The sequence below is a fragment of the Gadus chalcogrammus genome, chromosome 1, assembly GCF_026213295.1.
Source record: "Gadus chalcogrammus isolate NIFS_2021 chromosome 1, NIFS_Gcha_1.0, whole genome shotgun sequence".
In the NCBI taxonomy this organism is placed as follows: domain Eukaryota; kingdom Metazoa; phylum Chordata; class Actinopteri; order Gadiformes; family Gadidae; genus Gadus; species Gadus chalcogrammus.
The window spans coordinates 24,359,337-24,385,215 of NC_079412.1; the positions used below are offsets into that span (position 1 = coordinate 24,359,337).

The following is a 25,879-nucleotide window of genomic DNA, read 5'->3' on the forward strand; positions in this document are numbered from 1 at the left end:
CCTCATAACCTGTTCCCTCCTCGTCCTCCCTCTCTGTTCTTTCCCTCTCACCTCCCTCCTCCTCCCTCCCCATGTCTTCCTCGCCCCCCTTCTTTCTCCTCCTTCTCCCCCTTACCGCCTCCCTCTCTCTTCTCTCCATCCCTTCCTCCCATGCCCTCCCTCTTTTCCTTCCCCCTTCCTCCTCCTCCTCTCATTTCCTCTCCCTCTCTCTCTCAGCTGCCTCCCCCTCCTACTCCTCCTCCTATTCCTCCTCTTCGTCGTCGCCATTGCAGGGAGGAACTGGAAGGTGCGAAAGATGACTTTTATATTGTGTTTCATGTGTAAGGTGTCTCCCTCTCTTGTTCTTATACGTCTATACAGTCTCTCTCCTCTACCATACATATCCCTGGTCTTCCTCTTGTTCCTAGACATCTATATAGTCTCTCTCCTCTACCATACATATCCCTGGTCTTCCTCTTGTTCCTGATCTATATAGTCTCTCTCCTCTACCATACATATCCCTGGTCTTCCTCTTGTTCCTAGACATCTATATAGTCTCTCTCCTCTACCATACATATCCCTGGTCTTCCTCTTGTTCCTAGACGTCTATATAGTCTCTCTCCTCCACCATACATATCCCTGGTCTTCCTCTTGTTCCTAGACATCTATATAGTCTCTCTCTCTACTCTACAGTTCTCTATCTCTCTCCCCTCTATAGATCTCTATGTTCTCGCTCTCCTAAATAGATCAGAAAGGTAACTCTCTTCTATTTAGATCTCTGTGGCCTCTCTCCTCTTAAGATCACTATGGTCTCTCTGTGTCCTCTACAGGTCTATGTGGTCTCTCTCTCCTCAAAGATATGTGTGCTCTCTTTATATGCTGTAAATTGTTGGTCTCTATCTCTCTCTAGATCTGTCTGAGTTCTACGGCAGCTGGAAGCTGCTGGCCATACAGAAGGACCTCATGGTGGTTTACTGCTCCAGCCCCAACACACCACCAACTCTGGTCAGATATCCCCCACACACAAACACACATACACACACACAAACACACATATATACACACAAACACACATACACACACACACACACACGTCAAGCATGCATGAACACCTACACAAGTCACATCAGGGACATTCGTCAGATACAGCGCACACACAAACTATTACCTTTAAGATAATAGATAGAAGATATTAAGTGTGTGTGTGTGTGTGTGTGTGTGTGTGTGTGTGTGTGTGTGTGTGTGTGTGTGTGTGTGTGTGTGTGTGTGTTCAGAGGGTGGGTTTCCTCCCGCCAGTAGGGTGCTATGTGGATTGGCAAACTTTGCACCAGCCTGGGTTGACCTTTGACCTCCGCTGGACGGTCCTGGATGTCACCCCCACCACAGAAGAGGACAACACAGAGTACTGTCAGTGTCTCACACACACACACACACACACACACACACACACACACACACACACACACACACACACACACACACACACACACACACACACACACACACACACACACACACACACACACACACACACACACACACACACACACACACACACACACACACACACAAGCCCCATTAGCCATAAGCCCCATTAGCCATAAGCCAGCACCATGGCTACCTGCAGAGCAATACTGGCTTCTCTGGAAGCTAAGCAGGGCGGTTTCTTGGGTGGGAGACCAAAAGGTGCAGGTAGAGATGTTTTGCTCATCCCAATGCCCCAGGACAGAGACGGGGACTCTGACCTGTCGAAGATCACTGTCTTTTGGATAAGAGGTCTCAAAGTGGGTGCTACATACTATACATGTAGCACCCTACTGGGTGCTACATGTACCCCCCCTCAACACTCACTCACTCACTCACTCACTCACTCACTCACTCACTCACTCACTCACTCACTCACTCACTCACTCACTCACTCACTCACTCACTCACTCACTCACTCACTCACTCACTCACTCACTCACTCACTCACTCCTGCACTCACTCACCCACTCACTCACCCACTCACTCACCCACTCACCCACTACTGCTTCACACACACTCTCACTCACTCACTCACTCACTCACTCACTCACTCACTCACTCACTCACTCACTCACTCACTCACTCACTCACTCACTCACTCACTCACTCACTCACTCACTCACTCACTATGTAAAGCGCCTTGGGTACCAAGGAAAGCTATATAAATGCAATCAATAATTATTACATTCATATGCACACACTGGATAAGTCAGATGCAGTAACCAACGTTGGCCTGCAGAGGGAGTCAACATCTATCCAACCCAGCCAGCCTTTTGAACGAATTCTTTCCGTCTGTCTGTAGCTGGTCTAGACTTTGGGGCTGTGCTGGTTAAACCGAGGGATCATTTCCATGGAGCCAAGATACCCCTGGTGGTCTTCATCCACGGTCAGAGTCCAAACCTTATTTTAATACGATTTAATACTGTTGTTTTATGTCATGCTTAATATTTGGTGATGAGGGTACTTCATTGTTTAATGTTACTAGGGTGGTGTGTTTCGTAGGTGGGCCTCATTCACAGTTCCCTGCAGAATGGAACACCACTACAGCTGGACTGGTCAAACTGGGCTTCGCTGTCCTCATGGGTAATACACACACACACACACACACACACACACACACACACACACACACACACACACACACACACACACACACACACACACACACACACACACTGTATCACCTAATGAAGATGCACCTTATTGTGGTCTCACTTACTGTTATTTCTGTTTGATTCTCCGTCTGTAAATATCTGTCCGTCTGTTTGTATTTCTGTCCGTCTGCCTGGGTAGTGAACTACCGGGGATCGACAGGTTTCGGCCAGGACAGCATCTTGTCCCTGATTGGTCGGATCGGTACCCAGGATGTCAAAGATGTGCAGGTATTGGTTACCAATACTTTTAAAAGACGTTTGTACGAATGTAGCGGACAATCATCCCGTATTACTAACTGAATAAACAAGATGCAAGAAATATGATTAAGTCAATCCAAAAAATAAGACCTTGAGATATCATGATAAGTCAATATAAACACATCTCTTAATGAATTAGATGAATTGATTTGATTATGGGTTCATCAATAAGTCCTCTCTCTGGTCAGAGGGCCGTCACAACTGCACTGCAACGCGACGCGACCCTTGACCCCAATCGCCTGGCTGTGATTGGTGGGTCCCACGGGGGCTTCCTGTCCTGTCATCTGGTTGGTCAGTATCCAGACCTCTACCGGGCATGTGCGGCCAGGAACCCGGTGATCAACTTTGCCACCTTACTGGGAACCAGTGATATCGTTGACTGGTGAGACACTAAATTACACACAAACATATACACACGTATACGTTTTCTGACTTGTTTAGTCTGCGTTGTACTCTGGGATGTGCAGGATGTAATGTAGATGGGGTAGACATTAGCTGCGTTTCCATCTAAAAGGTGAAGCGAATCTTTAGAAAGTTCGCAAAAAAGACATTTGAATTAGGTGCGTTTCCATCAAGTGGTTGGAGCGGAAAACTACACTAGTTCTGCCTGGAGGTGGTTTTGGACACGTTTTTTTCTTGGATGAGAGCAAGGAATAGTTTAATCTCTTCATCGGTCCACACATATCTAGTATTTACATTGGCCATCTGTTCGATGTACGTAATTAAAGGATATATTTAAAGGATATACAAACGGTTAAAAAAAGATACATTGACGTTATTAGTTGATGTGGGCGGGGTTGCTATGGCTGGTCGTTATGCGGTAATCGGAAAGACGGTCTCGTGTGTTCAATGTTGGCTACGTCACAGCTGTTTCGAAATGTGTGTTTCCATCTCCCATTTTGCGCATTTACTCAGTTTCGCATCACTCAAAAACCACCTCAAGCAAGGGGATACATTTTTGGCGAATTAGAGGATTTTTATGAGAATTTTGGTGTTTCCATCAGTGTTGACTGATTCGATACTTCAACATTTGCATAAAAGCAGGGGGATGGAAACACATCTACTGATGTTTGTGTGTATTTTTTTATATCCGCACTTGCATAGAAACACTCTCTGTCTGTCTCTCTCTCTCTCTCAATCTCACTCTCTGTCTTTGTCGTAATGTCTCTTCATCCAGGCGTTACTCCAGTGTAGGACTGATGTACTCTTACGACCAAATCCCCACTGCTGAAGCACTGGCAATCATGCTGGAGAGGTCCCCCATTACACACGCTGCTCAGGTACACACACACACACACACACACACACACACACACACACACACACACACACTGCTTCCTTAACCTTCATATCTATCAACACCAGAAGAGTGAGAGGATTCCTAAGGCAATGACCGCCCTAGCACTGGATTTGTACTGTACCTTTATTTTACATTTCACAGGGAAGATTGGAATATGTGGTGTTGTAAGTCTTGCTATCACCTGTGTGCAGATCCAGGCACCAGTTCTGCTGATGCTAGGAGCCAAGGACCGAAGGGTGTCTCCTCACCAAGGACTGGAGCTCTACAGAGCCCTGAAGAGCAGGGACTCACCTGTCAGGTAAGGGGGCGGGGCTAGAGCAGGGACTCACTTGGCAGGTAAGGGGGCAGGGTTAGAGGCGAGCAGGGACTCACCTGTCAGGTAAGGGGGCGGGGTTAGAGCAGGGACTCACCTGTCAGGTAAGGGGGCGGGGCTAGAGCAGGGACTCCCTCGTCAGGTAAGGAGGCAGGGTTAGAGGCGATCAGGGACTCCCCTGTCAGGTAAGGAGGCAGGGTTAGAGCAGGGACTCACCTGTCAGGTAAGGGGGCGGGGCTAGAGCAGGGACTCCCCTGTCAGGTAAGGGGGCGGGGCTAGAGCAGGGACTCCCCAGTCAGGTAAGGGGGCGGAGCTAGAGCAGGGATTCACTGTCAGGTATGGGGGCGGGGCTAGGGTAGGGACTCACCTTTCGGGAAAGGGGGCGTGGCTAGAGCAGGAACTCACCTGTCAGGTAATGGGGCGGGGCTATAGCATCAATTTTTTGTGATGATGCCAAATCTACAATCTCTTGTTATATTTTAGGTTGCTATGGTTTCCAGAAGACGGCCACTCATTGGCCAGAGTGGATACACAGGCTGACTGCTTTCTGAACACAGCACTTTGGCTGCAGCAACACCTCTGAACACACACTCACTCAGGCACTCATGCACTCACACGCACACACACAATCACAGGCAAAATTCTCTTTGTTACTGTAAGTATTTGTGTACTGTACAGTGGCCTTTTATACTCCTTGGGACAGCAGTCTTTTTGAGCTTTTACACGCAAAATAAAGAATAACTTTGTTACATTAACTTTGTTAGTTGTGAGTTTTATTTCCTTTGGATTTATTATCTATATTGATCTCTTCATAACCCCAACCTCCCAATTCAACAAGTAAAATGAATGGGATTCACGCTCAAATGAACTGCATATTGTGTCAATCACAATAGAAATATCCCGTTCCTGCTTCAGCTCCAGTCCTGAACTAAATGGACTTCCTTAACATTCATTAAATTGATTATGAAGTAATCGTTATTAAATACTCTCCCGCATTAATAATGCAATTATTATTAGGATGTCGTTACACTTTGGTAATTCAATTCTCTCCAGCAGGTGGCGCAATATATCCAATATTGCATCGTTGTGCTCGGTAGACGCACCGAGTAGGGACCCTTACTGCATTTTTTTTTATTCATCCATCAGGCTGGTTTACGCTGATCTTCCAGTTTAATACACAAGTCCTTTAGAAGATAAGCAACCCAATTACATGAACCAGTCAACGGTAATTCCAATGCTATTGTCTGTTTTTGACCCAGCAGGCATGCTATTGGATACACAGGGAAATTAACCTTGAAAAAAAAAAAGTCTTACACTAGAGACAATACTCTTAACCTGAGTATTTGGACAATATGAACAGCCCAATGAAGGTGGAGTTATGTACCACTGTTGCCACTATTGTGCCAGCATAAATCATGCTGTTTTTCGTCAATCTTGGAAAATGTAACGTGGGTACTATTTGCTCTACTCAGAATCTTGCATTGTATAATCCTACGTCACACATTCAGAGGAGCTCAATGCTGACGTCCAAACTACATTCCACGGAGGAAACAGTCCAGGATATATTAAGGTCATGTCCCCAAGCCAGCTGGAGAGGAGAATATACATTAGGGGTACCCCTATACACTATGCTATAAATATTTTAGCATCTCTGACATCTCTTGACAGGATGGCCTTCTTAAAAAGCTGATCCGACTTCTAGAATGAGGCAGGCATAGCACCCTTATTGCATTTCCTATTAATAACAGATGATGTTTGTGTATACGTTAAAAGGGAAGAATCCAAAAGGCCAAACCGATTTTAAGTTTTGACATGGTTATTGCTAATGATCTGTCCGACTGTTAAGCCCAAGACCGCGGCCGTTTTTGTCCCTAAAGTGTGTCCACCCGCTAAGAGGGGGAGATGGGGTTACACCAGACAGGATTGACTGTGAGAGAAAGCCCCTTGATGCCAGATCTCCACTGCAGCTGCTTTACAATAGAAAACCTAATTATAGTGAGACCCAAGAGAGGTTGTGGTATTGGACAATACCACAATGATGCCAAAGATATGTTCTTATTTTCAGATATGTTTGTCTTCGCCAGTCTTTCCCATCTGCCTACTGCTCACTGTATCATCCAAGTTTATCCTACCTTTAGTGCATAAAGTTGTATATACATTTTATATCATAGCATGTTTAATTTGAACACAGATATAACCATAGCAAGTAGTACTGCTCCTCTTCGACCCATATACTTGTAGTTTACAGTAGGACCTTCAACCGCAGCACTAGAGGGCAGTATTCCACAATGACAATTAAATACTAGGCTGTGCAAGCCAATATAAAGTCGAAATAACAATATGGCCATATACTATTGCGGTATAATGGAGTTTGGCTCATTAATATAAATATAAAAATATGGCATCCTTCACGATTGTGCATGTAGTCTTTGTGCAAGTGGACATTCAAACCATCTCTGTTTCGATCCAATTTTAGTGTGTACGGCCGGGGCGAGAAGAACAATATGTTTAACCATTCCGTCAAATATTAATACCTCTTTGTAACAACAGTGTGAGTGTCCATTGACACTCGACACTGTTGTTGCTGATCCCGGTTTACTACTTATTGGTCAGATCTGACCAATGAACAACGAGTAGGCCTATTGGTCTCAATATAGCTATCTCCACCAATAGAAAATCACTCCCCTACAGGTGCACCTGAACTCGACGGTATCAAAGTAAGTAGTGTATGAATACGTAAGTTTCGAGTTCCTACAAACTTAAACATAAAATGCATTCGCTCGTTGCAACTGATTGACGCCATTTGGAATGTTATTTTGTCACGTTCAGGTTGTTTTTAATTTTGCTCTCCTTTGTTAACTTGATGCGATCACTCACTCGTGAACAATAGGACTCAAAATATCACGATAGTCCTATAAGCCGACTATTTATCAACCGTTGTCATGCAATGTCCCCTCGACCCCAGTCGCTCTCATCCCTCATGTATTTAATCTTCCTAGTATCAGGAGGATTACTCCTTGTATGCAGCCTAAATTGGCATCCTACTATGAGCCCGGTTCATATGACATGACCCTGAGGAAAACAAAGTAAAGGTCAAGTATATTGTAACAGAACACACAGAACGCCACACGCACGGGCAACGTGCACGTTTCCGTCTTTGCAATTGTGCGCAGGAGGGATTCGAATCGGCCACCTGTTCAACCATAGTCCCTCCCCCTCCCTCTATCTTGTTCCATCCCAATTGTTCATCGGTAGTCAATGACTTGCGCAAGGTAATTGTTGATAGGGAAATCGTGATCAGTACATGTCTGTTGGAAAATAGCAGTTCGGAGCAGTCCGTTCTGTTTTGTTGTGTGCGAGTTGTCTGTTTTCTCATGTCACTCATGACGCTCTGTTCAACTATAGTCCATCCAATTCCCCTGAGACCGTGCATTCTTGTATAGGCCTACATTCAGCACGGAAAGCACAGCTGGCATAAGGCTCCGTCTCTCTCTATTTAGGCCTACATTTAAATCTGAAACTGCTAAAGATGTAGCCTATAATGCAGGATATGATTATTGTACATCTTTCAAGGGGTTGAGAGACTTTAGTTGCAAACAATTACTTATCTAACTGTTGTTTTAATTAAAATGCAGCAGATAAATCACAAGTAAATAATTTGTGAAATCAAAATGAAATCGAAAAACCAAATGTACATATGTGATAGGTTATGAGAAGAAAGAGAACATATAAATAACCAGGCCTAAGTCTTGGTTGATTAATGTGGCTGAAGCATTTAAACCATAACAGGCAATCCTTTCCGTGATACTTTAAGTGCTTTTAAAAGTCATGATTTAATGACAGGAATCTCCATGGGCTACTTTATATTAGGGGTAGAGTTGCATTTATTTATAAGCGATGCCTTTCTGTTTATTAAGACGGAATAGATTTCATGCACCCATTTTATAGGGGAATAAATCATGCCCTAGTATTGTGAAATAAAAATAGCTTAACAAACGATGGCACACAGACCTAATGCCCCAACAGTGAACTGTTTATATAGTTATGATTTTATTAATAGGTGTTTGTTGGAACTTTGTGGAAGTTGCCAGATAAAAATATGAAAACATTTCACTGACAAGGTTTTCAATATTGTTTTTCAATATTATCCTGCTTGAATTTGCCAAAGCTAGCTACCTCCATTCCTCACTCCTCTTGCTGGCGGTTACCATTTCTGCGAAAGACCATGGAGTTGAGTAAGATCCACATTGATTATTATTTTCTTGTATACATTGTTTCAATCTCCAAATTAAAATCCAAAACGTAATTCAACTCTCCACTCAAGTGCACGGAACGGTTTATAACAATATAAGCATTCATATAAATCGGTGAGAAAGCTAGCAGAGTTGTGTTCATTCAAAAATAAGGTAGTTCACGTTTAGGTGCTCAAGTGTTATAAATTAATGCATATCAATCACTATTGACAAACATTATAATATTTTGTGGAAGGGAACAAACGCGTTGGGTACAAAGCAGGAAGGCTATCACCTTTTAAATGTCAAGCCATATCTATAAACAATTTATTCCTTATATGGTAAAACACAGTTGGCATTGTTGGCAGTGCCTTACAATATCGAGAGCTTCATGTTCCCTTGAAGCTTGTGCACATTCAATGGTATAATATAACAGATGTTGTTATATACTCACAGGGATAAAGGCATGAATCAGGGGTAAAAATAGGCTGCCACTCAGCCTTGGGCACGGCCTTACCAGAGCATGGCAGACTCCTGGAGGAACATTCTGGAAGAATTACATCATGTGATCTGTTTCACTGTTTATACGGTGGTGCTCAGTTGTCTTTCTGGCCTTGTCTGTCGCTCTGTCTGTTGCGTTTTTTCTAGCAGAAGATTAAAAAAAACACACTGAATGGTAATCAAGCTCCCTAATTTAGCATGAAAGTAATGCTGTTTCTATGTATCTATCTGTGCTCGTTCATTACTAAGTGTTGGGTTTACAAATTCCGACTAGAACCATTTTGTAAGCAAAGGGAGCTGGGTCCACCTGAGGGAAATGTCCGCCGGGCTGTGAAATAACTGCAGTGTTTTATTATCATTGTATGATGATGAATGAGCGAGGGGGAGACACTGATGGTTTGTTCCAGTGGTCCAATGGTCACAGCCTATTCCATTATTTCAGAGCCCCCCCTCAACCCGGCCCCCCCCCCCCCCAGCAGGTGGGGAAGGAGAGAGCTGTGGGGGAGCAGTGTTGGTTCAGGAAGAACCAGGGGTCGAGATACAAGAGGATGAAGAGGACTAGGAGGAGATGGAGCAGGACACTGAGGGGGAGCCATGGACAGGTACATTTTATAAACTGTACAATCGTTTTGTTCGAATAATTGGATGAATAATGTTTATAAATTCATATAATATAATATTTCTGCTCATTTACTTTTTTATGGAATGGATCATGCCGTTCAATAAACGTATTTGACTAGTAATTCAAGTTTTTTTTTTACATTTTATATAACGATTATAATTTCTGTTTCTATAATAACTTTTGTTAGTAACTGTCTATTATTATGCATTAATTGTAATCATAGTTTTTAATCATAGTTTTTTTCTAAATGTCACTGCTTTATTCTAAACCATTGATAAACGCATTAATAAAAGTAGTGGACTTTAAATCTTCCTGTGATGTTGTTTCATCCGATGCTCACAAACCTAGTTAGCCTTTCCCCGTCGATGTAAAAATAGACTGTGACAGTCCAGTTCCACAGAAGAAGGCTCTCTTGACCTCATAGACATTTACCACTTGGTATATGAGTTTGTCTGATTCTATGAGTGACAGGTAGGCGACGGAAAATGTCAACACATACGGTTGAGTCAGCATGCTAAAAGAACTACATGTCCACGGGAAGGATTCCAGGGGGACGTCTATCCTCCTCCAAACTAATTATGGAAGCACTGACCACTGAGAAAGATATTGGCCAGTAGTCGTGGAACCAGACAAAGCAGCGAGCTCATGTTTTATTCGCTCCAGCAAATGTGTCTGGTCAGCAGCTATAGCCTGGTCTGGGACAAATCCTAACCGTTTATCTCATAAGGGACGGGTTAGATGTGTTCAGTGTTTCCTGATACAATGACGGCTAAGATGGCTGCGCTGATGTACCTACATGTGTGTGTGTGTGTGTGTGTGTGTGTGTGTGTGTGTGTCTTTGTGTGTGTGTGTGAGTAACAAAGATTGTTTGTGTGTATGCATGCATCAATGGGTGTGTTTGCGCGTGTGTCTGTCTGTATGCTAATATCTGTTTGTTTTCAGTCTTCTATAGGTATAGAAAGGTGATGGAGAGGGGAATAAAAGGGCTGTGGCAGTGGACAGTGTGCATACAGAGACACAGACACACGCGTACACAAAGATGACGCTTTTATACACACATGCACATATTCTTGCTTACACACAACACATACACACATAAAGATATCGGCGTACACAACAAAAACATGTTCAGACTTGCTCACACACACACAAAGACGACTGAAAACAGAGATATTAGCTTACAGACACACACACACACCAGACCATTGATACATGCATACACACAAACAATCATTGAAACACACAAACACACACATGTAGGTACATCAGTGGCAGCCATCTTGGCTGTCATTGTATCCGGAACCATTGAACGTATCAAACCCGTCACTTATTAGACAAACTGTTTACTATATATTCTCTCCATAATTTTTCGATACCTCCTTTTCCCCAAAAAATATTCTCCCAAGCATTTTCTAATCTTCTAATAATATTTTTTTCTCAGATTTCTTATTCTCCATAATTTTTCTTCACCTTTTTGAGAGAGCAAATTGAGAACCGGGTTGTTCCTAACAGGTGATCCACTACAGGGGTTCCGCTCTGCTCATCACCAATAGAAGGTTACAAATTATTTACACAGCTATGGCAGTGGAAAACAGCACTGTTAACATACATTTTCGTAAGGGTTAACCCAACTATGATTTGTAGTTCAATTGCCTCGGAAAGTAAACAAAAGCAATCTTTGCAAAATATATGAAGTTGAACACTGAAAAATCATAGCCAGTCTTGAGCTGGCCGTGTTGTCTATGACGCAGGGAGACAAGCACACAGTCACCAGGGGGGTCTGATTAGCACCGCTCGGCAGCGATGAAACACCCACCACGCCTCCCAGATCCCTCACTGTTCCCAAACTGTCCCCATGAGCTGTGGCAGATGGGGTGTACCCTCAGCCACAGATTTGCTTCCCCCCCAAATTCTTCAGGCGCTCCTTTGTGCCGGCAGCCATTGGTAGCCTGTTTTCCCTGTTTGTTCTGTTTGTCATCACTTCAGCATTTACTTTGCATTTCTTTAAGCATTTCCGTAGCATTACTAGTGGTATTATATTATACTTTGTATCTCTTCCTTGACTGCTGCTGTACTGTAACACAAGAATTTCCCCACTGCGGGATTTATAAAGTTTTATCTATCTATCTATCTATCCCAAATGACCACTTAACTTTACTTGAGGCTTTTCTCACTGCCTACTGTTTTCAGTTTCAATACATGAGGGGTACAATATGAATGCATTGATATTTCAAGCTAGCTCCAGTCTAACCTCTGCTCTTCACCTCTGTGCCTTCAATAACTTTGATTACTCACTTAAGGTGTTACAATTCATGAGACTAAATCAGCAATGGTGTTACCGTTCATGTTTGTTTTTGTTGATCAACCCAGTTTACCACTTGCAACTTGGTTAACTGATTGGCCAAAGTGTAACTATTTTTTTTCCCCTTCTTCATTTGTCATGATTTTACTTTTGACAAGATTATTTTGGTAGGCGAGGTTCGAGTTGAAACTGATAGTACAATCGTATCCCTTTGGTGAGTATTTGTGACTGGGTCTTTGCTGCACTGTTTACTTTATGTGTCATCAGGTCTATAGCTTGCAATGTTGAACTCGCTGGGCTAATCTGAGGTCTCAAGTGCCCTTTAACCTTGACGTTCCCGTAGGCTCTTTAATGTCATGCCCTCTCACATTTATAGGCCTCGTTGTTATCATTGTTGGCACAGTTGTATGGTATAGTTAGGTCCTCTTGGGTTCGTACTGGACACACCAGTAATTCAGAGTGTTACTGGTATCTCGAATGTGTTGGAGGCTCAGACAAGTGAATGATGAATGACTATGTTTAAGTATTTAAGTCACTGCGTGTCTGTGTCCCATCTATTGAATACTGTAATATTGCATATGGTGTGGTTTTATACATTATTTAGCATATATAGTATTGATACCTAAAGATTTTTCCCTTTGGGATTAATATAGTCTTAATTTATATTCTATTGTGTGATGACTCAATATCCTGTTTTATTTATTGTAGCTTCCTATTGGTCAGCTAAGCCATAGTATTCCTTCTCATGTCTGGAGCTCCACAAGCTCAGCTAATGAAGCATTGTGCAGGTCTTGTATTGTACTGCTCAGAATCATGTGTAGTGTACACAGTGTATTCGAGTGTACTATGACTCCAGCTATGTTCATGTAATCAACCGTTTCCTGTCATGTTATCTTCTACTGCGCCCACATTCTGTATGGCATTTATTTTATGAGCCTGAATAATGGAGACATTGAGCAATAAACGGCAAAGGACACAAAAGGATAATGAGTAAGCTTTTTATTCTACGTTGCCAATACCGTCGTCATATTGTATGACGCCCGGGATGTCTCAACAAGCGATCTTATTCTTCGTCCTTTGTCTGTGAAAAGGAAAAAAAGTTGGTTAGATGTACATATGTTCAAGAGTGAATGTTTGGGTCATGAAGAAGTACCAGTGAGGGTGGGGAGGTTACCTTGCCAGTATCGCGGCTCTTAGCCCTCAGCTTGTTGACCTGAGACTCAGCGATGTCAGCCCGCTCCTCAGCCTCCTCCAGCTCATGCTGAACCTTCCTGCTCTTGGACAGGTAGGAGTTGGCCTGCTCCTCCTGTTGGGCCGTTCACAATGTGTTAGGTTTCAATGGGATCCACTGAAAGCCAGGTCACAACCGTATTCATGAAGCATAGGTTAGGGTTGGCTTACCGCTTCCTCAGACTGCCTCTTGTAGGCCTTCACCTTCAGCTGCAGCTTGTCAACCAGATCCTGGAGCCTGCAGATATTCTTTTTGTCCTCCTCAGTCTAAAGTGTCGGTCAAGGAAAGGGACTTTAAAAGGTGGAGAGGTGGTTTTCTTTTCAAAAGTAATCCTTCAAAATAGAAGCTCCAAGTGATATGTATGGTATACCTGGTATGAGAGTTCCTTCACTCTCCTCTCATATTTGCGGACACCTTTAACAGCGTCTGCTCCACGTCTCTGTTCAGCCTCAACCTCGGACTCCAGCTCGCGCACCTTTTAGAAATCAATCGCATTCGATTACACTCACTTCCTGATGGTATGGAAGTACACATAGATCTGTGGGACATTCTCTTACCCGGGACTCCAGTTTCTGGATCTGCTTCTTGCCACCCTTCAGGGCCAGGTTCTCAGCCTCATCCAGGCGGTGCTGCAGGTCCTTCACTGTGACCTCCAGGTTCTTCTTCATCCTCTCCAGGTGAGAGCTAGTATCCTGCTCTTTCTTCAGCTCCTCAGCCATCATGGCAGCCTGAGATCGTAATCATATTGTTAATCAGGAACATGTTTAAGTAACCAATGATCTTTCAAACACAAGGCCTTGGATATTTGATCGACCTACATCAGTGATGGCCTTCTTGGCCTTCTCCTCAGCATTCCTGGCTTCCTGAATGGAGTCGTCCACCTCGCCCTGGACTTGGACCAGGTCAGACTCAAGCTTCTTCTTTGTGTTGATAAGGCTTGTGTTCTAAAAAGTTAAATGGATCATTTCATTAAGTCGAGCTGAGCACTGACTTTGGCCAGTCATGCATACAAATAGAGAATGTTCTTGTGATCGTTTGAGCAGTTTTTTAAGGGATTAACCTGGGAGTGCAGCAGTCCAACACGCTCGCTAGCATCCACCAGCTCCGTCTCAGCCACTTTGCGGCCTCTCTCTGTCTGTTCCAGAGCTACCCTCAGCTCCTCAAGCTCAGCCATCATGAGGCCGTTCCTACGCTCCACCATGGCAGCTTGCTCCTTCAGGTCATCTGCTGCTCTGATGGCATCGTCGAGGTGAATTTGGGCATCCTGAAATGATCAGCAGGAGGACATCGTGATTAATATCACATGCTTAACCAGTGTTTTGATTGGTGGAATACAAACATCGGTCTTAACAGTGGACTGGAGTCCTGTACCTTGAGTTGTCCCTGCACGTTCCTCAGCTGCTTCTGGGCCTCAGCAGCCTGGCGGTTGGCATGGCTCAGCTGGATCTCCATCTCGTTCAGGTCTCCCTCCATCTTCTTCTTGATTCTCAAGGCATCATTCCTGCTCCTGACCTCAGCATCCAGAGTAGTCTGCATGGAGTCAAGTAGCCTCTGGCTGTTCCTCTTGATCTGCTCCATCTCCTCATCCTTCTCAGCCAATTTCCTGTCAACCTCACCCTTGACCTGGTTGAGCTCCAGTTGGATACGCAGGAGCTTGGACTCTTCATGCTCCAGAGTTCCCTATAAATATTGTATTGACTGTTAAATGAAGTGTTGGCCATTTTGAAATTGTTCATATTTTAGGGGGAATACATATTGAGGCTTCACCTCAGCTTCCTCCAGGGCTGTTTGGATCTCAGACTTCTCAATCTCCGTCTGCTTCTTGGCCTTCTCCAGCTCATGGATGCTCTTACCAGTCTCACCAAGTTGTTCGGTCAAGTCAGAGATCTCCTCTGTAGAAGGTAAAATATGTGTACTTTCAAGTAAGTTATGCAGAGTTCTATATCTGTATGTCCAGCATGTGGCTGAAATGTGTAAAGGATATGTTGTGCTCATTGGAGAACTTACGCTGCAGGTTCTTGTTCTCGCGCTTCAGTGTCTCCAGATGATCCAGAGTTTCCTCGTAGGAGTTCTTCATCTTGAAAAGCTCAGTGCTGAGAGAACGAGTCTCTTTCAGGGATCCCTCAAGCTCTGCCTGTCCCTCCTCATACTTCTGCTTCCACTCTGCCAGAACCTGAATAACATAATACATAATATCATAGATCTGGCTCTCTAACATGATGCTTTGTTGACAGTGTAAAACCCAAAGAGAGAGCAGTATTACCTTGTCAAAGTTCCTCTGCTTCTTGTCAAGGTTGGCAGCCAGTCCGTTAGCCCTCTCCACATCAATCATGAGGTCCTCCACCTCACCCAAGAGTCTCTGCTTGGTCTTCTCCAGAGAGGCACACTTGGAGTTGGTAGCCTCAATCTGCTCCTCAGCATCCTGAAGGCGCTGAGCCAGCTTTTTCCTTTCATAATAATAACAACAATAATGGTTGAGGAACTGAATTGTAGTTTTTGAAGTGAAACCGACAATAAACCAGTAAATTTGACTCACTTGGCCTCCTCCAGCTCCTCAGTGCGCTGGATGGCATCAGTTTCATACTTGCTCCTCCACGTAGCCACCTCGCCGTTGGCCTTGGACATCCCCCGCTGCAGCTCAGCCTTGGCCTCCTGCTCCTCCTCAAACTGCTCCCTCAGGAGGTCACAGTCGTGGCGGGCGGATTGCACACCATGAGCAAGAGCATTCTTGGCCTACAAGAGAGGAATTTGAAATCTGCAATTAGGGACACGTATCTTCACAACAGCAAATTAATAAATCCACTTTTCAATTATTATTTCCAGTTTAATGTTTTATTTATTATGGCCTACCTTAACCTCCTCCTCAACAAGTCTCTTCAGCTCCTCCAACTGCTGTGTGAAGGCCTGCTTGCCTCTGGTCAGCTGGGACACAAGGGCTTCTTTCTCCTCAAGCTGATGACCAAACTCACCTGTTTAGGAGAAGATTTGAATAGGTTTTCACATAGGAGTATGTTGAATACGTGGTGCAACTAAATCAATTAATCTTGGATCAAGAAAGTATCCGTATCTGTCAGCAAATTCAGCCATAAGAGTAGAAGGTGAATGAACTCACCATTCTCAGTGAGCAGCCTCGCCCTCTGAGCGCTGGCATCATTCAATTGGCGGACGTTCTCGTCATTCTTAGACTTGAGCTCACTGAGCTGGTCCTCCAGAGTACGGCACATCTTCTCAAGGTTACCCTGGTCATTGGCATTTGTTTAGGTGAGTATGTTTCGCCAACTTGGCTCTTATTCTGTTTTACAATATATGCATTAACTCAATTTTACCTTCGCCTTGGCAACAGCTTCCATGTTGCTGGAGAGGTCGTCGATCTCCATCTTGAATTCGCTCTTCTCCTTCTCCAGCTTCTGCTTGACGCGCTGGAGGTTGTCGATCTGCTCTCCCAGCTCTGCGACGCTGTCCGCCTGCTTCTTGCGCAGAGCAGCGGAAGTGGCTTCATGCTGCAGGGTGGACTCCTCCAGATCACGACGCAGCTTCTGGAACTCAGCCTCGCGCTTCTTGTTCATCTCAATCTGAGCAGAAGTGGCTCCCCCGGCCTCCTCGAGCCTCTCACTGATCTCCTCAAGTTCCCTGGAGAGGTCAGCTCTCTGCTTCTCAACCTTGGCACGAGCAGCACGCTCAGCTTCAATCTCTTCCTCTAGCTCCTCAATGCGGGCCTAGGAATGAGGGATGGAGATGAGTGAATTATTACAGAAAAGCACATTTTCAAATTGGGAATGAACTCGACGAGGCGGGCTCACCTGAAGCTCCTTGATCTTCTTCTGAAGCTGGAGGCCCATGATCTGCTCATCCTCAATTCTGCTCAGAAGTTGGCTGTTTTCAAAGTCCTTCCTGTAAAATTCACAAGGTTATTTTTTGATGAATAATGAAAATGAAACACACCTCCCAAATTGCAGGGTTAGTATTCCGTATATTATGAATAATTGCCAATTTATATTTACTTCTTGATCCTTTCATCAGACTGCTGCTTATCATTCTCAAGGTCCATGAGGGATTCCTGAGCAAGTTTCAGATCACCCTCAAGCTTTCGCTTGGCTCTCTCAAGGTCCATACGAAGCTTCTTCTCTTGCTCCAGAGAACCTTCAAGCTTCATATTTCAACATTTGTTTGTTACAATACAACTCTATTATACAATGCATATACCTCTGTACATTTATATGAATATTATATCATCAAATGAACGTACATCATCCACTTGCTGTTCCAGCTTGGACTTGGCCTTGGTCAGAGTGTTGACTTTGTCTTCCTCTGCCTGCAGGTCATCAAGGGTCTGCTGGTGTGCCTCTTGGAGGGCTTTCTTCTCCTTTGACAGCTTGGCAACGCTCTCATCCTGAGAGGCCATCTCCTCAGTGAGGTTCTTCACCTAATATACAGAATAGAAGGTGTTGGCACGCAATGGTTCAAAATCTTCATCCTCAGATGGATTGTATCTTCACAAACCTTGTTCTCAGTGGCGTGTTTTTCCTTCTCCACTTTGGCCAAGGTAAGCTCCAGGTCATCAATGTCCTTCTTGAGCTCAGAGCATTCATCCTCCAGCTTCCTCTTCTTGGCAGTCAGCTCAGCATTCATCTCCTCCTCGTCCTCCAGTCTCTCACAGGTCTCCTTTAGTTTGGCCTCCATCTGGATCTTGTTCTTGATAAGTCCCTCACATCTTTCCTCAGCATCTGACAAGTTATCTCCTTCCTGTTTCACAATACAAAACAAATTCATGAACATTTCCATGGATTCTCCCAATCATTTTGTGGTAAACATATCAACAGGTATCACACGTACAGATGCCACTTGCAGCTGCAGATCATTTTTCTCCTGCAGAAGAGAGACCATCTTCTCCTCCAGTTCCTTCTTCTTTGTCAGGGCCGTGGCCAGGTCTGTCTTCATCTTTTCATAGTTCTCCTTCATCTGGGAAAGCTCCTTCTCAGTCTCAGCACTCTTCAGAAGAGGCTTGATCTTGTAGTACACCTTCATCCACGGCCAGTGTTTGACGTTCATGAATGAGCGGATGTTGTACTGAATTGTGTAGATGGCTTCCCTATTGAAAAAAGTTAGCCAAAATTAGTAACACTAAATATACACATTGTGTTAAGACTATCGCTACTAGACTCTTCAACTTGCCTCCTCTCCATCATCTTGATAAACTCCTTCCTCATGACATATCCCCGGGCGAGAGCCTGAGTCATTGTGACCAGGATTGCCAGCTTGTCATCTCGCATCTCCTCAAGTTGACCGAGCAGACCAGCCTTGAAGAACACCTTGGAAGGAGATGGCAAATGGTCATTCATTCTGGTTTTGCTTGAAATCTCCTCAATATATCGAATACAGAACAGTGTTTGGTGTTTACCTTGGTGTGGCCAAATTTGTACTCCTCATGGTTCACGTCAATTGAGCCAAGCAGCTTCTCAGAAGCCTTCTTGTTGTCAATAAACTGTCCCTCAGGGATGACGCTGGCATTCAGTACTTTGTACCTTAGATGAGAGGGGCCAATGTGATATTTGTTATCATATTCTCACAATGTGGATTTTCCAAGCCCATAGTAGCGTATGATGGTTCATTAATGGTTACCTCTGCTTGAAGTCAGCATAGAGGATTCTGCTGGGGAAGCCCTTTCTGCAGATTCTGATGCCCTCCAGTACACCGTTACACCTAAGCTGGTGGATAACCAGGAAGTTCTCCATAAGACCTGTTAATATGTATTTGCACATAATTAATAATGCCGTTAAATAATTCATGACCAATAAGCTTCTTCACCAAACCTTAACACACTGGTACTAGTGTAATTGTACCTGGAGTCTTTGACTCATTTGGAATCAGGCAACGCACAAAGTGAGGATGGGTGCTCCTCAAGTTGGTCATCAGCTTGCCCAGATTCTCCTGTAGATACAAGACGTTAAGTGCAAAAACATGAAGACAATGAAAGATATATTCATGAAATGGCATTAGATCTGGTCGAGGCAAACATAAAATAATACCCTGAACTGTGAAGACACGGTTTGCATGGAACCACCCTTCTTCTTGGCGCCCTTCTTTGCACCGCCGACCTCTGGTATCAAACAGAAGGATTTTCATATTTGTTTTTTAAGGGACAAAAGTTCATGTACATTATAGTTGAAATTAACATCATAGTCCATATTCCAATTGATATTGTACCTTCTATTACGGGGGGATACAGGACAGGCAGCAGTTTGTTTCCAGACTTCTGGTAGAGTTGAACCACAGAGTCGTTCAGGGGGTCCTTGTTCTTGTCCAGCCAGCCGTTGATGTTGTAGTCCACAGTTCCAGCGTAGTGCACCAGGGAGAAGTGGGCCTCAGCCTTGCCTTTGGCAGGCTTGGGCTTCTCAAATGCTTTGGTTTTGCCAAGATGCTGGTCGTACAGCTTGGCCTTGAAGGTCACATCTGAGGCCTTGGGGAACATGCACTCCTCTTCAAGGATGGAGAAGATGCCCATTGGCTGAGTAGAAGAAAACACACAAAGTGTTATGGTAAGGTCTGTTTGGAACAGTCCATGAATGCTGGGATCATCTCAGAATATCATTGTGTACCTTCTCAATAAGCTCAATGCAGGCAGCCAAGTCCATGCCGAAGTCAATGAACTCCCAGATGATACCCTCCTTCTTGTACTCCTCTTGCTCCAAGACGAACATGTGGTGGTTGAAGAACTGTTGCAGTTTCTCATTGGTGAAGTTGATGCACAGCTGCTCCATGCTGTTGAACTATTAGTTTGAAAGACGTTTAATCTCAGATCAATGAGAAGGTGAAATCCAGAAATGTTTGAAATAAAAATGAGTTAATGATCAGCTCACATTAAAGATCTCAAAACCAGCGATATCCAGCACTCCAATGAAGTACTGTCTTGCTTGCTTGGTGTCCAGCATCTCGTTGATGCGGATGACCATCCACAAGAACATCTTCTCATAGATAGACTTGGCCAGGGCACTCACTGAGTTTTGGACCTTGTAGAAAAGCAGAAATTGCAAGGCATCATTACATTGAATATTGTTTTGCTAGCTTGGATTTCCTGATAAAGGTGATCTAATGAAATCAGCAGTCAACTCAAATTCTTTATATCTTTTCGTGTTATCTTGGTTACCTGAGGTACAGTCTGACCCTTGGTGACGTACTCGTTGCCAACCTTCACTCTGGGGTAGCAGAGAGCCTTCAGCATATCAGCTGAGTTCAGGCCCAGCAGGTAGGCGATTTTGTCAGCCTCTGTGAAAGAAACATGGACTATATTTATGGCACAGTTTACAGGCTACTGTCACATCGCATACAACATTTGACAACTTTGTAATTTTTTTATCTGAATCAATCTAAACTTGAGCAGTATTTAACAGGAAAGGTACTCGCCCTCATTGCCGTCTGGCTCAGCCTGCTCCTCACGCTGCTTCTGCTTGAACTTCATGTTACCGTGGTGAAGCACTGCACCAGTGAACTTGTAGATGCCCAACTTCTCATCATGACTGAAGCCCAGAATGTCAATAGCAGCCTGTATTTAAAAGAAAACATCTTTCATTTTAGTCATGAAGACGTGTTATTGCATAGCAACTACTACTTCTAAAGCATCTTTGGAAAGAGATGCAAGTGTACTGGAAGTCAAGCTCACATCAGTAGCATCCAGCTCCTCTTTGTCATCGATACTAGCCACAGTGATCTGACCCATACTGCACATGGGGAAGTCGTAGGGGTTGGAGCTGATGAGCGTCATTTCTGGAGATCAAAACAGGTCTCCATGGTTAGACTTTGCATGTAGTTAGTAGTTGATTTTGTCTTCATGTAATACACCTTGCTTTACAATGTACAGTTCCTGAGATGAAGTACCAATAAGAAGCTCGTTCACTGCTATAGGCTCTCTTGCCATAGCGTTGTGTTACAAGGCTCTTGATCAGGGGTGCCCAACCTTTTTTGACCCAAGATCTACTTTTCAAGTAGCCAACCTCCCGAGATCTACCAGCAAACCTACCTTCAAGCCAGGGGGGGGGGGGGGGGGGGGGGGGGGGGGGGGGGGTAGAGAACAATTGTTGACGGGGGGGGGTTCAGTGGGGGTTTCATTCCGTCTGCGCACGGCACCTTCTCAACGATAATCAATAATCTTCCTCCCACTCAGGGTGAAAATGGTAGGTCTTAGCTTGTTTCTCCTCAGCCATGCCAACGTTTAGGAGTGTGTAACTACTGTTGACGGCTTTCAACTGCTGTTAACAGCACATGCGCTACCGCGCGTATATGTCCCGCGCAAATTTAATTTCATTAAAAAAAAAAAAAAAAAAAATTTTTTTTTTTTTTCTTCACCCCTCGCGATCGACTTGGGATCTGTCGGCGATCTACTGGTAGACCGCGATCGACTGGTTGGGCACCCCTGCTCTTCATCATCCATCTTACCAATGATCTCAGGCTTGTGGTTGGTCATCATCTGGTAGAAGATGTGGTAGCCTCTCTCTTCTGGCAGCTGGAATGTCACTCTAGACTTCTCCAGCAGATCTATAAGAATACATCATTAATGAAAAACTATTCATCCAAGTGTTGAAATCTATTCACCATCTGAAACGGATACTTACATGTCTCAATATCAGCACTAGCCAGTTTGCCACTAGTATTGAAATGGATCCTGATGAATTTACCCTGTTTTGGATAAACTTTGGTTAAACTCCTTCCTAATGATCAATCAAGTGGCTGAAGATGTACAGGCTGAAGTGCTCCATACTTACAAAGCGAGAGGAGTTGTCATTCCTCACGGTCTTGGCATTACCGTAGGCCTCCAGCAGGGGGTTGGCAGCGATGATCTGGTCCTCTAGAGATCCCTGTAGTTTCACATGGTGAGAGAGAATGAGAGGAGCAGTGCAACGAGTCCAGAGAGAACAGTTGTCCAGTGAACTAGTGATTTCGTACCCCCATTTTGTTTTCCTTCTTCTTTGCCTCTCCACCACTACCACCACCAACTGAGATTGTGGCAAAGTACTGGATGACACGCTTGGTGTTCACAGTCTTTCCAGCACCGGATTCTCCACTGTGTATAGAAATATGTTTTTAATAGAAAGTTCTCAACTGTGTCTTTTAAACACACCGGGTTGAACCGAAGCAGAACTTACGTGATCAAGACAGACTGATTTTCTCTATCTGTAGAAGAAAAAATAATACATGTTAGACATGAAGATCTCTAGGACCGTGTGTTGATTTGTATTATTATCAAAGTTAGACATACCGGTAGCCATGAACTGGTAGGCATTGTCAGAGACAGAGAAGATGTGGGGTGGAGCCTCCATACGCTTCTTTCCTCTGTAGGCATTTACGACATCTGAGTCGTACACTGGGAGCCACTTGTAGGGGTTTACAGTGGCGCAGAACAGCCCAGAGTAGGTCTGAAGGGAATAACATGGCAATGAACACCTAAACGCTTCTGTCAGTACTTCTTATGAGTATGCTGTGTTTTACTGAGCAGGCAGGCTATCTTACGTAGATCATCCATGCTGCATAACGCTCTTTGAGGTTATACAACACAGAGGCTTCATTGAGATAGGTCATCATGGCCATGTCCTCAATCTTGTCATACTTGGGAGGATTCATCTGTGTGACATCATCCTCCTTGACTGTCCTCTCCTAAAAGATGGAACGGATATTTTGTTATTTAAAATCTTGAAACTTTCATAACTAACTACATTGATTTGAACTGCGACGTACCTCCTGGGTGTCCAGCAGTTTCACGGTGACTTTGGCGCCATCCTTCTTGACGATGGTGCACTTGAGGTACATTTCCTTCACGTCAGCCACGTAACCGGCGGACTTGGCGTCAAAGGGCTTGCTCTGGGCCTCGATCCTCTCCCTCTCTGGCTTACGAAGGTATATGGCGGCCTTCCCGTAGAGGGCCATCTCCGCGTCCGTGCTCATGGCGGCTGCTTACTGGAAGGAGATGGAGAGTTAGTCTTTCACGTTCAGTGACAGAGATGTGTCATTCAAATCAAACCTCTGTGCTGAATTGATCAATTTATAATCCTTCATTATAAAATAAATCGGCTTAGAAACTCACGTTTGGTTTCCCAGTCACAGAGGAACTATCCAAGTGTTCTTCCTAAGGTAGAATAATATTGCATACCAGTTATGTTTGAATTGTATTATAAATGTTAGTAATAAATGTTTTTGTTAAATACCTTCTTTTAACATTTTAGTTTATACCACAATAATATAATACTTGAATTAAATTGTACCCCTACCTATGTAAAGCACTATGAATGGCCTTTGTGATGGAAGGTTGCTATATAAATGCCTTGCTTATAACAATGCAGAAATACCAAGTAGCATAACTAATAATTCAGTATTCTCTTGTTATTGCTATTATTGCTATCGTCTTATTGCATTCATCGGTGAGATTTAAACTTGTTAATGTAGTTAATACAGAGTAAATTAAGTTTAAAGTAAGCATAGAGCAAGCATACTGTACTTAAAATAATAATTATTTAAAATACTCATCATTACCATTGTTATCATCATCCTCATCCATATCCATGCAGGGTTTTACATTGTAACAAACACATGCGGTATGAGCCTTAAAGTATCCACAACGCTCCAGCTGGTCCCCAACACTGCTGGCAGCAGCTGCAGCACAGAGCGACAGACTTACCCCTAGGTGGAACGTCTTGATCTTCCTTGCGTCCCCTCAGTCTCCCCATTCTTATATAGGGGCGATTCTGCAGAGCACACACATCCTCAATATGGGCATGCTCTCAATAGGCTCAGTTACATCTTCATATTCATTTCACATGGACACGTGGATGCATTTTGGGGTTGCTAACAATCGCGGAAGGGGGGGTCTGATAGAGGCGTTGGCTATGGATGCCCACGGATGATGTTCACTTTGGTGGATTTGTGTTGAAGTGCAAAAGAAAACACATTATTCAGGTCTATTATTAGCTATAACACAAAGTCTCAACGATCAATACTGTGCACTGTAAGTGTGGCTAAATAATTGGTTCTCAAAGAAATTATAAATATCCCGATATATAATGTCTATAAAATATAATATTGACGTAATATTAAATTAAATATAAGATTTCAAACCTCTTTAATATTTATTTCAAATAAACTCTGGATACTGTAAAGTAACTGAATTAGTGGAAATCCAAAGGTACAGTCTATTAATAAATGTGGTCAGTGTTTATTAATGGGATTGCAGCATTGCGACCATAACCGGCGATGTCCTTTGGGGTTGCTTAAGGGATGGAAGCGGCTTATCAACTATATGGCTTCATGCCTGAGTATGACATAATGACCGACCCACTGCTATGGTGTTTTGTGACATATATTTATGGATAAAAGATTGGTAATTACCATAATTAACGTTAACGTTGAACTGAAAAAATATAATTTAATAAGTACAATGGAGTTAGATTTTGAATAAAAGATCTCAGGGTTCCAGCAATAGTATCATACAGACATTGAACATATACATACAAATACACAAATATATAAATACCTATAAAATACACTTGCTGGTGTAAAATCAAAAAAATTGTATGACGATTTAGGATGAACAAAAGATTAAGCTAAAAATAAATAAACAGAAATGTCCCTGTTGGGTTTCAGGTAGAACCGTGTGTGTGTGTGTGTGTGTGTGTGTGTGTGTGTGTGTGTGTGTGTGTGTGTGTGTGTGTGTGTGTGTGTGTGTGTGTGTGTGTGTGTGTGTGTGTGTGTGTGTGTGTGTGTGTGTGTGAGTGATCACATGTCGTTCATACATTAAAGAAAGTGTTACAGTTCTGTTTGACCCAAGAGCAGAACACAGAGACAGGACTGGAGATGGAGTATGAGGGTTTATTTGGAGCACACCAGGGGTGAGGCCGGGGGTAGGTAGGAGAGTGGGGAGCTTCCAGGCTGGAGGTGTTGATCCACAGAACTAAAGGCAAACGGAAACAAATAATAGATACGAGATCGCAACAGGAGTAGTAAGTGTTACTGTAATACTGGCGCCAGCTACGAATATCTACCACTGAAGTTCAAAGTCCGATCTGGGGTCGACTGCAGGGAAACCAGGTGTGTTTGAAGGGGAGTTGATGAGCTGATGCAGGCCAGGTTTGAATAGTTGAGGCGTGGCCGGCACAGGACAGAGACAGACACAGGGGGAGAACACACAGCACAACAGCTGTGGCTGTGACAGGAAGGTCGTTGTGTTCTGGAAGCTTGGTGATTGAGCAATGGTTTGATGTTTGACGGAAGGACCCCTCCTGGGTCATGATTACATATCTTAATTCCAAGCTCACACAAAACATTGAGTTTGGTATTTTTTTCGTTTTATTTCCATTTAGTTTGCTCTTGTGTTCTGTCTGTATGGATGTAGCCTAGGTGGGTTCATTTAACATAGCCTGCTCTATTTGTTTATGTGTTATCCTTTCATTGATGAGGTGTGAGGGTAACTTAAGATAAG

General features: G+C 43.7%; 2 protein-coding genes and 1 non-coding gene across 3 annotated transcripts in view; 1 reads left to right on the forward strand and 2 right to left on the reverse strand.

Moving 5' to 3' along the window:
* zgc:136971 (S9 family peptidase) overlaps window positions 1-5,290 on the forward strand; it is a 10,086-nt gene extending 4,796 nt beyond the window's left edge. Inside the window, exons 14-22 of the mRNA XM_056597339.1 lie at window positions 890-984; window positions 1,254-1,386; window positions 2,309-2,392; window positions 2,509-2,589; window positions 2,800-2,888; window positions 3,107-3,300; window positions 4,096-4,198; window positions 4,410-4,516; window positions 5,015-5,290. Coding sequence (XP_056453314.1) covers window positions 890-984; window positions 1,254-1,386; window positions 2,309-2,392; window positions 2,509-2,589; window positions 2,800-2,888; window positions 3,107-3,300; window positions 4,096-4,198; window positions 4,410-4,516; window positions 5,015-5,114 — 986 coding nt within the window. The 3' untranslated portion in view covers window positions 5,115-5,290. The remainder of the gene's footprint in view (window positions 1-889; window positions 985-1,253; window positions 1,387-2,308; window positions 2,393-2,508; window positions 2,590-2,799; window positions 2,889-3,106; window positions 3,301-4,095; window positions 4,199-4,409; window positions 4,517-5,014) is intronic.
* Window positions 5,291-6,923: 1,633 nt separating this feature from the next.
* LOC130392199 (U6 spliceosomal RNA) lies at window positions 6,924-7,025 on the reverse strand. The gene has a single exon (XR_008896984.1). It is a non-coding gene; the product is annotated as a U6 spliceosomal RNA (small nuclear RNA).
* Window positions 7,026-13,159: 6,134 nt separating this feature from the next.
* LOC130388049 (myosin heavy chain, fast skeletal muscle-like) lies at window positions 13,160-24,121 on the reverse strand. Its single transcript, XM_056597375.1, has 41 exons — window positions 24,083-24,121; window positions 23,492-23,533; window positions 23,146-23,364; window positions 22,921-23,064; window positions 22,670-22,826; window positions 22,557-22,584; window positions 22,357-22,474; window positions 22,176-22,268; window positions 22,026-22,089; window positions 21,850-21,948; window positions 21,077-21,180; window positions 20,821-20,959; window positions 20,564-20,682; window positions 20,277-20,426; window positions 20,016-20,186; window positions 19,624-19,924; window positions 19,446-19,516; window positions 19,260-19,347; window positions 19,039-19,156; window positions 18,818-18,941; window positions 18,592-18,728; window positions 18,253-18,508; window positions 17,920-18,162; window positions 17,666-17,842; window positions 17,421-17,566; window positions 17,220-17,310; window positions 16,746-17,135; window positions 16,532-16,658; window positions 16,270-16,388; window positions 15,956-16,152; window positions 15,683-15,866; window positions 15,427-15,592; window positions 15,187-15,311; window positions 14,791-15,099; window positions 14,480-14,683; window positions 14,238-14,363; window positions 13,977-14,147; window positions 13,790-13,894; window positions 13,590-13,685; window positions 13,363-13,494; window positions 13,160-13,269 (listed from the first exon to the last, which is right to left on the reverse strand). Exons 3-41 carry the CDS (start codon window positions 23,350-23,352, stop codon window positions 13,252-13,254), a joined length of 5,814 nt encoding a protein of 1,937 aa, XP_056453350.1. The 5' UTR covers window positions 23,353-23,364; window positions 23,492-23,533; window positions 24,083-24,121; the 3' UTR covers window positions 13,160-13,251.
* Between the last annotated feature and the right edge of the window lie 1,758 nt (window positions 24,122-25,879).

Excerpts from the sequence above, each read along its gene's own strand:
- LOC130388049 (XM_056597375.1), bottom strand. The coding sequence starts at position 23,352 with ATGAGCACGGACGCGGAGATGGCCCTCTACGGGAAGGCCGCCATATAC. Across the intron at positions 22,090-22,175 it reads ATGACAACTCCTCTCGCTTT|GGTAAATTCATCAGGATCCA; the intron begins GTAAGTATGGAG and ends TATCCAAAACAG. Across the intron at positions 20,960-21,076 it reads AGGAGCTGGATGCTACTGAT|GCTGCTATTGACATTCTGGG; the intron begins GTGAGCTTGACT and ends TTTTAAATACAG.